Source organism: Falco naumanni, chromosome 10 (assembly GCF_017639655.2).
Source record: "Falco naumanni isolate bFalNau1 chromosome 10, bFalNau1.pat, whole genome shotgun sequence".
Taxonomy (NCBI): Eukaryota; Metazoa; Chordata; class Aves; order Falconiformes; family Falconidae; genus Falco; species Falco naumanni.
Window position 1 is genome coordinate 32527797 of NC_054063.1, and position 18003 is coordinate 32545799.

The 18003-nt window shown below is 56.3% G+C and overlaps 1 protein-coding gene across 1 annotated transcript; it reads left to right on the forward strand.

The window, feature by feature from the left end:
- Positions 1 to 4891: 4891 nt before the first annotated feature.
- Positions 4892 to 17362, forward strand: EMILIN3 (elastin microfibril interfacer 3). The gene is made up of 4 exons (XM_040609423.1): positions 4892 to 5158; positions 8855 to 8977; positions 11998 to 12245; positions 12777 to 17362. Exons 1-4 carry the CDS (start codon positions 4962 to 4964, stop codon positions 14669 to 14671), a joined length of 2463 nt encoding a protein of 820 aa, XP_040465357.1. The 5' UTR covers positions 4892 to 4961; the 3' UTR covers positions 14672 to 17362.
- The last annotated feature ends 641 nt before the right edge of the window (positions 17363 to 18003 follow it).

Sequence of the window (18003 nt, forward strand, 5' to 3'; positions counted from 1 at the left end):
CCTTCTACCGCACGCGCTAATCTTGACAAATGATCAGCGTGTGGCTTTCGAAACCAGAGATAAGGCTGTCTGACCACTTCAAGTCACTACACTTTCCCACGAAGAAAGGGATTTTGTTCTCAGCCCCTGGCTGCAGCTTCCTCCAGAGCCTGGGCAAACCCAGGTGCCCCCCACCCCATAGCTTGGGGTGGGGGGGAGACACTGCAGTCACAGCCCTTGGCAGGGGGCAGGGTCTGATTCAGAACCCAGCCTCGGCAGCCTCCAGATGAAGTAGATGTTGTGACATTGCTGGGTTTTTTGATGCCACCAGGCTGGACCAGGGCACGCCTGCATCTCCTCTTGTGGAGGCCAATGGAGAAGTGGTCCCTGCCCAGCATGGAGCTGGGATGTGGCAGAAGCGTGTGCTGGGAGCCAGCAAGATGATGAGCCACGGCCATGGTGGGCTTCCTTGAGCTCAGTTTTAGCTGGGAACTGGAGCACCTGGAGAACTCCTGGCCCTACTGGGGTCACTGCTCTCCTTGGACTGGAATCCCACTGCACTGCTACAGCATTTGGGACATGCACCTTGCCTGGCAGTTTGGGCAATGCAGTGTCCCCATTCCTCCCAGGGGCTGGGGAAGCAGTGGTGGGATAGCTGTGGTGTCCTCCCAGGGACTCTGAAATGGCAGAGCAAGCCCTGGGTGGATCCTGTTGGACGTGCACCTGGGAAAGCTGGGCTTTCCAGAAGGCTCCCTCTCTCACACAGATACAGACACCGCTGCCAAGGGAAAAGGCCTCTCTGAGTGCCAATTCAAGGAATGCCTTTGATCCAGTGGGAATCATTAGGGAGAAACTCTGCCTCTAAATTGAGCTGCTCTCTTGCTTTGCCACTTTGGGAAATGAATTTGTACTCGGAAAAACTCAGGCTGGGAGAGATCTTGGGAAGACATCCAATCCATTTCCCTACCCCAAATTGGTCCTGACAGATTTTTTTTTATCTAACCTTTCCTTTAAAATCTCCAGATGGCTCAATACAGTCTCCTCCAGGGCTATATTCATTTTACTACCAGATATTTTTTTTATTATTAATATCCAACTTATATTTCCCTTGTTGTGATCTGCTCCTATCCCATGGCAACATGGAGGGCAACTGTCCTCTTACCGCTGCGCCCGATGCACCCCACCCTGCTCAGTGTGGCGGGTGCCTTTCCAGGAGTGGTACCTATCCAAAGCTCAGGATTAGGGTGGACCAAGAGCATACAAAGTTGAAAAGTCCCTGGACTGTCCTATCACTTTGCCTATTGCTGTGCTGGCCCACGGGGGGGTTTGGTGGCACCAGAGCGTGCACCCGCTGCACCCTGCGCAGGCACCGAACATGGTACCCAGGTGGGAACAGGAGGTCAGGGGCTGCTGGCTTGTTGACCCGTGAAGGGAGGCAGTGATTCAGCTGATGAAGCCATGCAGGTGTTAATTAAAAAGCATGCAAAGCAGAACAGGTCACTGTTTGGTGTCATCCGGTCGGGAAATTAGCTTTGTGGTGGTTCACTCAGCCCTCCCTGGGGGACAGAGCAAGGAGGAGCTGCTCATAGTACCTCTGCTCCTACCCTCATCTCCTCCAGCTGAGCTCCTCTTTCTGGGTAGCTCCCGAGTCCTGCACAATGTCCCTGCTGGATCCTTAGTATGGAAAAACTTGTACCTGTTCATTCCTGGACTGGCTTGGAGCATAGCTGTGCAGGGGTGACAGGTGTAACCTCTCTCAAATAATACCTCTCTCTCTCTCAAAATAATCAACTCCTGGCAGTCCAGATGGAGAAACAAGCTCCCTAGCCACATGCTGAGCTGTTGCAGAAGGTGCTTACACAGGGACACTGATGGACACAACCTCCCAGGTCAGGCATCTCTGTGGGTAGGGTCTCGGGTTTGCCCAGCATCCAGATTTGATCATCATCAGCTCTGATCTGATCCCCTTTACTCCCCAGCCAAGGCCAGGAGGGAAAGCAGAGCTTTCCTGTGGGAAGCACCACAGGTTGGTGCTCCCTCACGCAAAGGTTACCAGCAAGCAGGTCTGCAGAGCCTTTCGGCAGCAGTTCAGTGTGGCAGAGCCCTTCCATTCTGCTGGAGAGCTCGGTGCTTGGCACAGGCTTCACAGCTCTGGGAGATGGGGCTTGGCATCTTCTCTGTTAACCCCTGGGACACGCACATGTCAGGAGGATGCCCTAGTAGGAAGGAGTCTCTGGTTTCTTCTCCACATGAGCACTTCTCCAAAACCAGGATGCTGTGCCAGGCTCCACATGGACACTCTCCTGTGCCCAGCCAGGGCTTGTGGTGTGCTGGGGACCAGCAGCAGCATGGCTGAGCATCAAAGAGTCAAACCCAAGCTGCTCCCTGAGAAGTGCAACTTAACGAATCCCAGTTTCCTGCTGCTCTGTGTCTCATGGTTGGATTAGCTCACAGCTAATAAGGCACATGAGAGCTTTTCCCATGGTTTGGGGCATTCATAATGGCTCTCTCCCGTGTGGATTCTTTGATGTCTTATAATAGAGTTGATGAATCCATTTCCTCAGTGGGGACCCAAGTTTGGCACTTTCTTGTCTACCCATATGCCTTTTTTCATAAAACAATTAGACAACAGAACAACAAAATGGCATTCAGTCTCTCTGAGGATCCTGCCTTATGAAAGATCCTATGAAATCTGGCAGAATATGACCTGGAGCTTCAAAAGTGGAGTTGGACAGCAGGGACAGGCAGACAGACAGATACACACATGCACCTACACAAGTGCAACGGTTCCCACCTCCTCTCCTTTCACAGCCAGGCTAGCGAGAATGACCGAGCACTCTTAACTCTGCCCTGTTGTGTCCGTTCATCACAGCACAAGTTTGAAGGCCAGGACCAAGGGCTTTTTCTGAAACTGTGCAACACCAGATGTTTTTTTCCTGAGGCCTCAGACACACACGTGCAGCGCACTGTTATTAAAACTGGCTCATACTCCCTGTGCACAGGAAAAAAAATTAAGGCTGTGTGTAAGGTTAGTTCTCGACTTTGGCATCCAGCATTAAACCATGCAGACTCGGTCGACTTCCAGAGTTGCTTATAGACCATCCCTTCTGTAGCATCCCAGCGGAGTGGAACAATTCGATGCACCAGCTGGATGAGAAGTGCTTCATGTGCTGCCAAATATACCATGTAAAAACCATAATGCAGCCACCTCTGGGGCAGCCTGACAAGCCCATGGCGACTCGCAGCAATACCCTGCAGCAGATTGAACCAAGAGGAGGGAGCCGCTTGAGAGGATGCACTGGCTCATTACACAGACTTCCTCCTCATGGTTTTCTGCCTGGTCGTTCCAGCCTGCCTCCCCCAGTATGGCTCTCCTGTGGGTTTTTCTTCTCCTGCTGATGTTTCTGTATTCACCTCAGACCGAGCCAAGGGCTCCTTTTAACCGAAAAAGGCTGTTTGTGTCAGTATCTTATCATCTCTGTCTCAGTGTCAGCTCAAGCCTTGATACCTCCTTCCCCCAGCAGCAGATTTCACTCCTGCATTTAGAATTTCACCCAACCACCCTTTCTCAGCCACTTCTTATTTTCCTCCAAGAGTTCTGGAGGAGCATTGCATGCCTCACCACGGTGCTTCCCTGCCTGGGCTGACTTGGAGCTGGCCCCTGCCAGCCGAGGCAGGAGCCTTAACAAAGCCTGCTGTGGTCTCAGATGGATGCCCAAGGGTTCAAGGGTCCTGGGGACAGCTGGATGTTCAGCCTTGGCTCTGCTTATCTGACAAAATCTCCTCCCTCCTGGCATGGCCCCAGTTCCACAGGGCTGCAAGCTGACCTCTTCTGGGTAGTACCAGGGATGTTCCCCCACTCCCAAGTGCCCAGTGCCCCAGGTGGGGGTCCGCTCCCCCATGCCCAACAGCAAAGGCTCCCTGTGGCTCACACAGCACAGCTGTGGTTAACGGTGCGGTGCCTGGCGAGTGCTGTCGGGGCAGGGCAGGGTGCTCAGCACCCACTTGCTGGGGGTTACCTGCAGGTGGGGGCACTGGGGTGCAGGGATCTCTGCAGTGCGCAGGAGGGGTAGGAGCCCTGAACCTGCCGTCCAAAGCCACCTAGGAGGAAATGCACTTGGCAGTGGGAGATCCATGGGTCCGCATGGAAAGGCGAGGGACTCCCCTTTCTCCTGTAGCAAAGCCCGTACCCACCAGGGAGGACCAATGTCCAAAACGGCGCAGCTTCCCCCTTACCCTACCTGTAAAACCCTGCTGCGGCTTTGCTGGGCCATTGGTGATGCTGGACGCATCACGCTGGTGCCAGCCATATGATTGACAGCTGCCAATCTCCAGCAGCGCAGCTCTCCTCGGGCCGAACACGCCTGAGGGGCCGAGTTAATGTCCCTTCAGCCTTGCTTTGCCGGCGCTCCGGGGTGAAGCAGGGCGGCCTGCGGGCTGGGGGGGGGCACGGGGGGGGTACCGGGAGCCGTGCGGGCTCCCCGCGGCTCCAGCTCCCGCTGCACCTGCTGCCCCGTGGGGGGCAAACGGGCTGTGCCCGGGGGGCGGCTGCGGGACAGAGGGCAGCGCCGGGGCCGCGGCCGGGGGGGGGCGCGCCCCTTGCAGCGCGGCTCCGCGGCGGGCAGCGCTCCCCGCCCCGCGTCCGCCGGGGGCTGCGCGGGTCCGGCTGCAGCACGGCGGGGTGGGGGAGCCGGGGGGGCCGCTTTGTCTCCCCGCCCGCGGGGCCGGGGGTCGGCGGCAGTGGGAGGGCGGGAGGAGGAGCGCGGCCCGCCCCCGCCGCCGCGGTACAAAAGGGGTCGGGCGGGCGGCGGAGCAGCGTGTGCCGCCGGGCAGGGCCGGGCAGGGCCGGGCAGGGCCGGGCAGGACAGGGCAGCGGGCGGTGCTCCGGTCCCCTCCGCAGCGCCGTCCCGGCGGGGCCTGCGGCCGCCCCGTCCCGCCCCGTCCCGTCCCGCTCCGCCGCCGCCGCCGTCGGGCCCGGGACCATGCGGCGGGCGCGGGCGCTGCGCCGCCGCGGAGCGCTGCTCGCCTGCCTCTCCCTGGGGACGCTGCTGGCCCTCGCTGACGCCAAGGGGGGCTTCTACCCCCCCGCCGCCCCACTGCCCTACGGCGGCAGGTACAGCCTCTACACGGCCGGCTCCAGCCCGCAGCTCGGCCCCGGCAAGCCCGTGGGCAAGCACAAGTAAGCGACCCCCTGCGCGCCCCCGTCCGCGGCCGCGCAACCGATCCGGCGGGCACCGGGCATCGGCGCTGCCTCCGGGCATCGGCTCCTGGGTACCGGCTGCGCGGCGGGGCTCTTCGGGCACCGCCTCCCGTCGGGCATCCCATACGGGGCACAGACCGTGGGCATCGGGTACCGGCCGCACGTCTGGGCTTAGCAGGCAGTACCGCCGGGGGACACCCAACCCCCGGTACCGAGCCTGGGTACCATTCCCCTGCCCCGGGCTGGGCAGCGGTCCCTGGGTACCGGCCGCGGGCATCCCTTTCCCCACGCCGGCTGGCGGGCAGGGCAGGGGCGTCCCTGTGTCTCGGTGCATCCCTCCGTGTAGAGCAAGGCTGGGGGGCTGCTCCGCGCAGGAGGGTGTGGGGCTGTGTTTCCGAGCGGGCTGGGGGGGACAGACTGTGTGCTGCAGTTCCGTGCGCGGCAGGACTGGGGGATGTGGGGATGGGGATGCCTGTGTGTGCTTATGGGGTAGGTGCATGTACCTGTTCCGCATGACATGGGTGCGAGGAGGGGGGCGATGTGCGGGAGGGGAGGGAGGCAGTACACAGACCTATGCATGAAAACGCTGGTCTGGAGGGAATTTGCCCATTTGCTTGTAAAGCACAGACTTACTAGTGTTTAAATGTTTTCAAGTAACCTGGAAAGCTCAGGCAGACAGGAATGTGGGCTTTACACGTACTATAGACTTTTTCCATCCAACTGCAAAGAGGCTGCTACTTTGGGGGGGTGAGGTGGGGGCTTGCTTCCCTCCCCTCTTGTTTGCTAGAAGGGTTTCTGTCGGGCTTCTTTGTAAAAGGATGTGGTGTTATGAACAAGCTGAAATGAATAAAGTAACATTCGAGACGAACAATACTGGCAGTGCCAGTGAGAGCTTTCTGAAACCCGTAACATTTTCCAGCTGCTCACTCTTAAAACATCAGGCTGGAGCTATAAAACTGCTAGCCACAGGTGGGTGAGAAGGAAAGGGATTTCTGAGAAGGAGAGCGAGCCAGAACCACCCTAACCCAAGTAGTCACAGGTAGTCAGTGTTTGTTAGTAGATCTGCCCGTGTTGGCTACTAGCTTGCTTGCAGAGGGGTTTTGCAGTGTGTTTGTAAGTAGATCCTGGATTTATGGATAGGCAGTGATTCTAAATTTCCACATGCACACACACACACACACATGATCTCCCTTCCCTCCAGCTAAGAAAAGTGGCTGGCCTTTGCTCTCGCGTGGCCCTGTGCACAGATAAATGAGTCACTTTTGGAAGAGTGGGGAGCGGCGCCGATCCCTGCACACGCTCTGAGCCTGGCAGCCCCTCGCCAGGGCAGAGCCACTTGCATCTGGGCAGGATGGAGATGCCGCCTGTAGCTGGGACCTGTGGTGCCCATCCCAGGGGAGCACAGAGAGCCCTTAGTGAGGGGCTGGGGTAGAAGTGCTGGTATTGGGAGGGAACAAGGGGGATGCACTGGGCGTGTGGGGTCAGGGGTCCCTGCTGGGAGGGTGCAGGGAGAGCCAGGGTATCGGAGGGAAGATGAGCATGCTCACACCTTGCTGCTTTGTGGAGGGACCTCCTGCCCCATGTGGGCTGTTGGAGGTGGAGGAGCCTGAACAGGGGCTCTGGGGGGCTTATGGCAGGCCTTGGCATGGCTAGGGGGTGTACTTTGTCTTCACGTGTTTGCCATCAGTGTGTCCTTCATCTATCTTTCCCCATTCGTGGTGAGCCAGAGCCCCACTGCTGTGTCCCCAGATGGTGACGGGGGGGGAGGCTGGGGAGGGCTGCACACACACTTGTGCATGCTCAGTCCCCCAAACAGGAGACACCACTGTTCTTCCCAAACCCTTCTGCTCCATCGTGACTGTCCCAGTCCCTTCCCTCGCCTCCACCTGGCAGAGGTGTCTCAGTGCCATCTGGGCCATCACCATGCCAAGCCCGTGAGCTGGGCTGAAGGCCCTGCAGCTCAGTTCTGTGGTCAGCCCTGAGGCTGCTCTGCACAGGCCACGCAATGGTGATGCCAGGGGACTCCGGCTGCTTCCCAGCCCAGCCGGTGGCCAGGCAGCTGAGCTGCAGCAACCCCAGCTCGCATGGGGAGAGCCGAGTCCTCCCGCCTCACTGAACACCTCCCTGCACCTGCAGCTCACGCTGGCCCATCTGCTCCATCCTGCTGACCCTCTGTCTCTGCCTCAGCTCTGCACTATGTGCCTGTGCCCTCTTCTCCTCCCGCTCTGCCGTCTGCCATGTCCCCATGCCCATAATCCCTGCCTCACCGCACATCCCTGCTGTCTCTGCCCCTGTGGACCAAGTCCATCTGCTCCTGCTGGCAGCCCTGCCTTTAGCTGGAACAGCTTTGGCCTCCATCTGTCCCACCAGTGCTGCTGAATCCTTCCCACGCAGCCTTCCTCCTGGCCATCTCATCCTCTGCGCCTGGGTTTGCTGCTCGGCTCAGGAGAGGTCACGTGCCTGGAGCTGGCTGGTACCCTGTGGCACCCAGCTGCAGGCATGGTGGCAGGAGGGAAGAGGTACCACTCCTTGCAGAGGTTTCCAGCCTTCATCTGCCTTGGGACCTGGGTCACATCCCTGCCTCTGTGGTGGAGAAAGCCACGACGCTGCAGCCCCGCAGAGAGGCCAGCTTGCATCTCCTCTCCCTCTGCTGACTGTAGCATCACACTGGTCTCAGTGTGACAGTACCCACTGCAAGGTCTGAAGGCTTTTAGGCTGGCCCTGGCATTGGCAGCACTCCAAGAGCTGCAGAAGGACAGACCACCCCTGCCAGCCACTGTTGGAGCTATTTCTGGGATGCTATCCCCATAACTGCTGTTGCTGGTGGGGTTCTGCTTCTCTTCCCAGTTCACCTCCTCAGCCAGCCCATGCTGTGCTGAGCATGGCCCAGCTCTGGGGCTGAGGCTCTGTGTGACCCCAGCACTGGTGACAATGTGGCCATGATTACAACAGCAGCAACAGTGCTGAGCACCTGGCCTCTTCCAGTACAGCGGCACTGCAGACCTGCCTTGAGTGTTTCTACCACCGAGACTGATTCTCAGGCAGGGCTCAACTGCGGAGTGACCACAGCTGGGTGAGGATGGGGCAGCCACCAGCTTGGAGGAACACTGTGGGCCAGGCACTGCCTGAGGCTGAGCAGAGAGGCCAGCACAGCCGAGGCAAGCAGAGCTGTGTTGGGGGTGCAGGGGTTTAGCTACACCCCCTTAACCCGGCAGAGGGATGCCTGGACTGAGGAAAAGGCTCCTCGTTGCTGGGGGTAGCACCCTGGCACCCGAGGGCAGCTGGCAGGGCTGAGTCCCTTGGGTGAAGGAAGATGGGGTGCCTGGGGACACCATGAGCAGGAGCCGATTCACCCAGCCCGGCCATACCAGGAGCGCCTGCCTGCCCCTTGCCTGTGCGCCCAGCAGCAGGCTGGGCACCGGGGGACTTTGCTCCATCCCTGCTCCCTGCACTCCCCCAGGCCCCACTGCTGTCCCTGTCCTCAGTGGGTGGGTGGGCAATGCCCCCTCCTCAGCAGCTGCACAGACTGGGGGTCCCTCCAACTCCTGCCCCGGCAGAGACCCCTCCAGCAGGGGCAGGCAGGGCAGGCAGACCTGCCGGGGGACGGGGCGCGTAGCCAGGGGGCTGCTACCTGCCGAGGCAGGGGTGACAGTGTCTCACTGTGCTTCCCCCTAGGAGCTACTGTGCCTACGTGGTGCAGCGCAACGTGACGTGCACGCTGCAGGACGGGGCCGAGAGCTACATCAAGGCTGAGTACCACAAGTGCAGCTGGGGACCCAAGTGCCCGGGGAAAGTGCTGTGAGTATGGGGAACACTGGGGCACGGCTTCCTTCCCCTCCCAGCTTCAGGTTGCAGCTCTCCTTGGGTCCCAACCCCCTGTGCCACCCTTCCAACTGTGAACCCCGCTTTCCAGAGGGCAGTGGAAGGGGCTGAAGGGATTTTCCTGGGCAAGGCAGTCAATGGCAGCGCAGCAGTGGTGGGAGGAGGCGATGTGGGATCTGTCAGGAGGGAGAGGGAGCTCTGTCCTTCATCAGAAATAAATCAGGAAATCATGGGAAGCTGGGGGTCCCTGTGCAGGGAAGCATTTTGTCACACGTGTGCCGTTTGGCACAAAGATGGCAGCTCAGTGAAAGCCTGACTGAGAGGAGGAGGAAACAGAGCCCATGGCTGGGGATGGCTCAGGGCTTCCTGCCCTAGGAAAATATTTGCAAAACTCTCTGCCACCTTGTCAGTGCTGGAGGGAACCACCCCACCACGCCGCAGCTAGAGACACAGCAGGGTGGACACTGGGGCTTTGTGCTTCACCACACTCTGGCCCCAGGCCGGGGATGCTGCTCCATGCAGAAATGATGCTCTCCAGCATCCTCCCTGGGCCTGCTGAGAGCAGCAGAGCTGAACACCGAGGAAAACCAGGCTGAGAAGGGCTTTTGCTGGAGCCTGACACCCCTTCTACAGTATCAGCACATGGTGCTGCAGCAGCTGGGACTCACCCTGTGCCGGCAGTGCCGTGGGACGCACACACAGCCTCTCTCGGCAGAAACAGACCATCAGACCCACTCGCTGACTTGTTCTTTCCTTCCTCCCATCACAAGTGCTTTAACAGCATTTGGGGACTTCAGGACATCCTGCAGCTGCTGGTACCCATGGAGATCCCCAAAGCCTCTCCCGTCTCTGCAGTGTCTGTTGCTCAGCCCCTCCAGCCTTTCACATAAAACTGGGGTGAAACCAAGGTGTTTCCTGAAAGGAGCTGGACCCACAGCTGAACTTTCTGCACAGCCTTGGATGCTGCATCCATGCATTAGAGGGAAACATAGTTTTCCGTGCACTGAAGCCCTCAGCTAATGTTTGTGCAGCTGCAAAAAATACTTCCCCTTGCCACCGTTTGGAGAAGGGGAGAAGGGTTCGGGGGTGCCGAAGGGCTCTGGGCTCCTCTGCCGAGGCCATCATGACACAGAAAAGGTGCCCTGCCTTCTGGATGCCATCCTCATCCTCACTTCACCTCATGACAGCGGCTGGGTGCAGCAGTCTCCTGCTGTGCTATGTCCAGGCAGGTTTCTACACACTGAGACAAAAGGAAAGACCGTGGAAACTCAGCAGCACCTGTGAAGAAGAAAAACAAAAAGAAGAGCTTGTTTTGAAACTGTCCTGTGCCTTTGGGAAATTGTTGATTTTGAGAAATTTTGCAGTGATTCGAAGAACGGAGGATTTGGGTTTGCCTTCTCCTCCTGCACTGTGGTTCGTGCAGAAGTGGCTGTACACTGGGAATCGTGTGTAAGTGGCATTGCCCAGGAGCTGCAGCTGGGCTGGGGACACTGAGGACCTGACCAGGGACATGGACGATGACAGGGGCTCAGCCCCATGTGCTGCCCTGAGCGACTGGATAAGTGTGAGTGCCTTACACAGCCCCTCTGTGCAGCACGGGTGGTTGTGCCATCTCCTCCAAGACCTGCTGAACGTGCTGGAGAACAAGGGCCTGATTGTGTGTGTTGTTGCAAAACAGCAAATTCCAGGATTTTCAAGCCCTGGTAAATTCAGATTGGAAATTTCCAAAAGGCAGGTTCAAAGCGCTGGTGTTTCAGAGGTGGTGAGACATGTGCGGTCTTCAGCCCTGCGCGGCTCAGCTCGGCTGGTGGGGGGAGGACAGGTGCTGGGGGGGTCCTGTGCCATCCCTGCCACCTCATGGGAGAGTACCACCGAAGAGCAGGGAGCAGCTGAGTCCTTCTGGCGGGGCTGGTGGGGTCCCACGTGGGGTGAGAGCAGAGAGGGAGGGTGTTAGTGTCCCACCAGGCAAGGAGGTGGGCTCGCAGCCTTGTTTGCTGTGTATGGCGGGGTTTGATGTTGTAGTGCCCAAACTATGATAAAAAAAACTCCCAGGGCATCCCAGCTGGGGCAGGAGGAGGTGTAAGGAGCCATCCCTTTGCGCACACCACATGGCATCGCTCCGGTAAACCTTGCCAGCGCTCTGCAGCCTGACTGTCAAAGCTCTCGCATGCAATGCCAGCCCAAAGCACTTAGGCTTCCCATCAGACTGATGCCCTCCACACGGAGAAAATACCTTTCCAAAGGTATGTCAACTTCCTAGAGGATTCAGGACAGGATTCCAGCTGAGAAGAGGATTTTTTACCCCACTGGGAAATTTTCTAGGTCAAGTCAAAGGGTAAAACACACCCACAAGCAGCCCGGACCCCTCTTGGAAGTGAGAGAAGCTTGCAGGGGTTTTAGAATCACTTCCATCGTTTCATCTTGTGATCTCCTGGGCCAAAAGTTGCCAAATTGTGTGGCATCTGTCACAGTGGTCATCTATTGGGCCAGGGACCAAAGCAATACACTTAGAGCTGCTTTTCTAAACATGCAATAAGAGTCCCAGGTTAAAAAAAAAAATTCAACAAATAAATCTCTCCAGAAACCACAGATACATAAATAACGGCTCTGCTCAGACAGTCCCTCCTCACCCCTGGGCTGTTTCTCATGCTTGTCTAGTTGTGTTACCAACTTGTTAGGAGAACTCTTCTCTCACCATGTGCTATCACACCTGCACACTGTGGTCTGGTCCTGGAGAAGGTGGGCACGTGTTTTTGGAGCGCTGGTTAATGGGCTGTGTCCCTGGACGGGCACTATGATGCTACACTGGGTGACGGTGCAGCGGGAGCTCTTGGAGGAGGTGGGTCATGGTCTGCAGGGGCAGCACAGAGGTCTCAGCCAGGCTTTCCCTCGTGCCTGGATTCTCCACACTCAACAGGACCCTGCTCTTCTCGATTGCTTTATGTTGAGGCTGCTTCGCTAAACTGTCTTCTTTCTTCCTCCCCTCTCCTGGAAAGGTACCGCACCTTCTTCAGACCCAAATACAAGATTGGGTACAAGACAGTGACCGAGCTGGCCTGGAGGTGCTGCCCGGGCTTCATGGGAGAAGGGTGCCATGACAGCCCGACTGACCAACCCGGCCTGCTGCCCCAACATCCCAGCCCTAAAATGCCTCCTGGGCAAAAGATGTTTCAAATCCCCAGACTTCCTCCCTATCCAAAAAGCCACCCTGGCTTGTTTCCAGGACCAAAGAAGAATCAGTATGGTGAGATCTTGCTCCTGCTTCATATCCCCAGGTTACCGCACACTCTCGGACCTCCCGGTTCTTTCTGTTCCAGCACAAGGCGTGAATTTGCTAAACCCTCAGTGGGTGATGTGCTTTCTGATCAGAGACCTGACATTTGATTGCTTTGGAGATCAATTGCTTTCTAAATCTAGTTTCTTTCAAAACATGCTGCTTCCAAATTGCCCGTGCTCATTGCTTTAAAGCATTTTTCTATTTTTGGGGTCGGTAGAGCGTGTCTCAAGATGAAGCTCCCCCAGGTTGTTCTCTGTTGAACTTGGGAGCAGAGGGCTTGATCCCAAGAAGAAAAGAGGGTTTGCTGATCAGCTTAAGAAAATATGTAGAGGAAAGGAGGATGGGCGGGCTGATATTTTGCTGAACTGGCAATAAGAGGGAGGCAGGAGCTAATGTTAGTTAGTATGGAAAAGGACTCAAATCTAGAAGATAGCCAAGGAGGGAAGTTGAAGGAGCACCAGCCCTGACCGTGCCCTCTCTTCCTGTTTCCCTGTGCAGGCAGGAAGCTGCCCGGCCTCTTCGGGGACCGCCTGGACCGGCTGGAGGAGGAGGTGAGGCGCCTTTCCCAGTCCTACGACAGCCTGCACACCATGGTGAGTGGCCTGGGGGACCGTCTGCGGCTGGCCATCCAGGAGGACACCTCCAAGATGATCGGCTCCCTGATGAACAGCCCGGGCACACCTGACTCGACAGTGGGCTTTGGCATCATTCCTGATGGCCTGGTGGATGTGGCAGACAAAGCCGACATTGCCACATACCCACCGGTGGGGGAGATCCTGACCAAAGTGACGGAGGTGAGCGATGTACTGAAGACCAAGGCAGATTTGCTGCATGAGGTTCGCGGCATGGTCCTGGACCACGACGGGCAGATCAAGCATCTGCTGGAGTCAGCCCGGCCCTCGCCCCTCACTTCCATTGACATGCTGGAGGAGTACGTGGACACGAGGCTGAGCAACCTGCGCGGGGAGCTGCTCGATGGCTTTGAGAAGAAGCTGGGGAAGATCCAGACCACGTGTGATTTCCGGATCCAAGAGGTGCGGCAGCAGTGTGAGGAGGAGAAAGCTGCCAACCTGCGGCTGCAGCAGACGCTGGATGGGAAAGAGCTAGAGATCAAGAAAGAGATATCCCAGCTGGAGACCCAGATTCAAGGGCTGACGGTGGTGGAAAGCTGCTGCAGCAACCTGGACTACCTCACCGATCGCATGAACATCCTTGAGAAAGGCCTTCACAGCATCTCTGAGTCCCAGAAGAACTTGCACTCACGGCTGGATGGAGAAGTCTCCACTGTCACACTAGGGAACCTTTTTGAAGGGCGCTTTGAGGATCTGGAAGCCAGACTGAATGCTACAGAGAGAGAAACGGGGAGCTGCTGCTCTGGTGTAGAGGACAGCATGAGAGGCACCGTGGTGGCAGAGGTGGATGGCATGAGGACTGCCTTTGAAGACAAAATGCAGACCCTGGAGGACAGGTTCATGACCATTGTGGGGGAGCTGAACAACATCAGTTCTCCTGTGGGAATGGATGGAGCGGTGGTACCTGTGCTGGAGGGGGAGCTCGCCAGCATGAGGAAACAGATGGACGAGATGCTGGAGGTGTTGCAGAATCGCCTCATCACGCTGGAGAACACTTGTTCCCTGGGCTGCACCTCTGCCTCCAAAGATGTGGAGACCTTCCGGACAGAGATTGAAGACTGCCAGAACAAGAACCAGGACCTGCTTCTCCGCATGGACAGCAATTATGACCTCCTGCGTAAGCTGAATGCCACCATCCTGGAGATCCAGCGGCGAATCGAGGAGGAAGCATCGGGGGCTTTGCAAGGGGAGATCACCTTGCTAAAGATCAACCTGAACACCGTGAGCAAGTCTCTGACGGGGCTCAAGGACTCGGTCTCCCAGTACTCGGACACTGTGACACACGTCAACTCCTCACTGGATGAGCACGAGCGGAAGATTGAGGATGAAGTCCACTCTATCCAGGAGAAAGTCAACGACCAAGGCTCCCAGCTCTTCTTCAGCAACCGGCGTGTCCTGAACCTCAAGGGAGACTTGGAGCAACTCAAAGCCAGGATTGTCAGCGACCTGAGCTCCTGCAAGAACGTGGCCCGCAACCTGCAGCAGGAGATTGCTCACTTTGATGACCGGGTGGCCCGGGTGGAGAGCGTCTGCGGCAGGCTGGGTGCCATCACGGGAAGCCTGGGTGGCATCAGGGATGAACTGGAGAAACACACGGGCAGTCTGTGGGACTACATGGACCACATGAATGGGACCCTGGCTGCCCACTCTCAGGAAATAACGGGACTGAAGGACAACCTACTTGACTGCCAGGCCAAGGTCTCCGAGCTGGCGGAGCAGGTCGGCCACTTGGAAGAGCAGGCGGAGGGGAAGCAGCATTAGCTGCGCTGCCACGTGCTTCTTCCTTCTCCTCCCCGGGAAGGACAGGCTTAACTTATATCACACAGACTTGCTCCAATGTGCCAACAGTTCTTGGGATAATTTTTTTAAATGAAAAGATAAATTAAAAGCTGCTACAAAACCTTTTTTTTTTTTTTTTTTTTTTTTTTTTAAATCTTGTCAGCCCCACTTTTCCGTAACTCTGCCGTTACGGTACTTTTGCTTCCCAACACTCAGCAGCTGTCCCAACCCTGGTGCAGCAGTGTCACCGGGGGCGTTGCTTTGGCTCCTGGGCTGATGACCCCAGAAGGACAATTCAGGAGGAAGCTGGAGGTGGGAACATTGGGTTGTTGTTTTGGTTTTTTTTTTTTTTATTTTATTTTTGTGGATTTATCGCTTCTTGAAGAATAAAACCCTGTAGTTATCAGTTGAGAAATAGGAGTTTCTCTGACCTAGCGACCACCTGCATCTTAATCCAGGGACTGAGCAGAGCCAGGGCTTCTTACAGGGAACAAAATTCACCACAGGAATTGCAGATTTCAAAGAACACACGTATTCACACATCCCCCTGGGAACTGCTTTCCCCTTTCCAAGACAGCAGCCCTCCTCGTGTATGGTAAATCCATTTATACTGCTCTCTCCTCCCTGCAAACGCACATGCCTTATGGAGCGTATGAGGATATACATTAAGAAAACACACATACGTGTATATATATATATATATGGTATGTGTATGTATATTTTTGAACAGTCCACTGTTGTGGTGCTCATCTGATTGCCGTTTCCTCTAGCTGCCCCCACGTCCCTTGCTGTGTTTCGAAGAACCACATTAAGCAGCTAAAACCTGGTGCAGCAGTATCTGGGGCAAGGGGTGCAGTCCCTTGGGGCTGCCACGCTTTGCAATCCCACTTTGCTCTACTCTCTGGTTACACCTGGGACTGACACAAAGGGTTATGGAAAAACTTTTGTCTTCCCCAAGGAGATGTGTGTCCATAGGTTTCTGCAGAGACCAAGCTGGGCATGGAGCAGTCCTGTCCTTTTTCTTGCTTAAACTGTGAAGGTGGTTTCCCTCATCTCGTCCCGGGACAGGAGAACTGCAGCTGCTCCAGGGTGTGAGGCTTTCCCCGTGCAGCAGTGTCGGAGCAGGAGCCTGTGTCCTCCTCACGTTCTTCTGAGCCCACTGGGATGCCAACAGCCCTGGGGACCTGCCCCGCTGTGGAGCAAGGCAGGGAACCTTTGAGAAGATCTCTTGAGACCTCTCCTCATCTCAGCCTGGGAATGGAAACCCCAGACGATTTACTCACCTTGACTCTGGTTTCCCACGAACAGGCAGGCTGGAAAAGGTTGTACATGTTCCTGAGCAACTCCAGCCTTGCCCTGTGGAGCACGTGCCTGGACTGTGCAGCTGTTGCACACAAAACCTGCCTCTCCCAGGGAGCCCGGCATGGGTGTCCTCTGCTGCTCAGCCAACGGGGGCTTCATTACCAGAAAGGATGAAGAAGACATCAAAGAACCTCTGTCTCACCAGCTCTGGCACTTTATAGCAGAGGAACATACTTTTCCTATCAGCTCGGCGTTGCAGCTCATGGACCCTCCCATGCCAGCTAGCCTTCAGCTCCCACAGTGCCCATCAGCCTCACCAGGCTGTCCCTGCTCTTCTACACGACGATTCCCCCTTGGTCCCCCCATCCCACAAAGGAGGAGCTCTGTGCTCCAACAGTGCAAAGCAGCAGCAACTCCCAGCAGAGATGCGTCTGGGTGCCTTTTCTCCTCCATAAAAGCTGGATGAGCTCCCTGAAACAGATGCTTCCAGGCTGAGGACCACAGGGATCACCAAGTCTAGCTGGCCACGTCACGTTACCTTGAAGTGGTAAAAGCTCTTTCTGCTGCCAGGGGAGCACGGGCCACCAGCTGTGTGAGCAGGGAGAAGGGACCTGGTCTCCCACCACTCCATCCTGCCATCTCACAGGCTGCCAGTTGCTCACAGCACCAGACTCTGCTATTGCTGCTGTGGGCTTTGCTGATTTAGAGCCATGCTGGAGCTGCTGAGACACTTCTCCAGCTACCTTTGGGCATCCTGCAAAACCTGCTCTCAGACCACAACCCCCTTTTTTTTTTTTTCCTCCTTTTCCCTCAGCCCAAGGAAGGTGTCTCAAGCCAATCCTTGGTACTTTGCGATCCTCTCACAACAGGGAGAAAAAGGGCTGCAGCAACCAAAGAGAAAACTAAGCCAAGGGGCAGACTCACACCTTCCCAGGCCAGGGCTGGGTGAGAGAGCAGCTGGACAGCAGCTTCCTCCAGCACTGAGGGAGCCAGAACTGGCCATAACAGAACCAGGACAAGGAAGAAGTCTGACCTTCCAGAAAATGGTGCTATGTTTGGACTGTTCCTGACTAGTCACTTGAAGCTACGGACAGTTTGCATTTCGGTTCTCAGCTATTCATGTTTAAAAAGTGAAAGGAACTTCATACAAAATAGGGCATTTTTTTAAATATTTTTTTTTTTTTTGCTTGCAGAGAGAGGAGGAGATGGTGCCCCATCGTTGTCCTTGCATGGGCAGCTTTCCGAGGCAGTTGATAACTGATCCTCTCAAAAGGCTGTGTTTTATTGTTTTTAAAACCTTGTACATTTGTTCAAATTTTAAAAGCTGAGAAAGTGTTTGTACTGGAAAGGAAAAAAAATAAAGTATTTCTTGCCGAGGTTTCCAAGACCAAAATGACTTGTGTGGCTTTCAGAAAAGCAGAGCTAGAGTTAAAGCATGATGGCAGGCAGGCTGGGGGGTGATTTACACTCAGCACATCGCTCAGGGAAGGAGGAGGTGGATGCCAGAGTGGAGGAAGGAGCCCAGCAGTGCTCCTGCCTGTTTTATTTTATGTAGTTACAGCCGAGAGCTCCTGGAGCTGGTGCACCCAGCCAGCCAAAGGCAGCACCATGCTGGCAGCCAAGTTCCAGAGAAGTCCCCCAGCCATGGGGACAGGGTCCCAGCCCAACCCTGCTTCAGGACAGTTGAGCTTTCCCCAACTGCTCCAGTGTAGGGGTGTGGGAACAGCTCCTGCCCTGGCACAAGGTTGTGGCAGGCTGTGCCAGCACAGGAGACATTCAGCCCCTGCACACACACAGAGCACCAGAGCCTGCTTCCTGCATTAAATCAATTTTGCAACGTTACCTGAAGGTAGTAGGCAAAAAAACATAAAATCAAAATAAAGTCCTTTTCTAGTGCAGCTGCTCCACAGGCTGAGGAAGCTGTAAGTCCTGCCCACATCTCCACCAGGACCGGGACACACCCCCCCCCCCAGGCCACTTCAGCAGGATAAACCCCACCACATTTGCAAAAG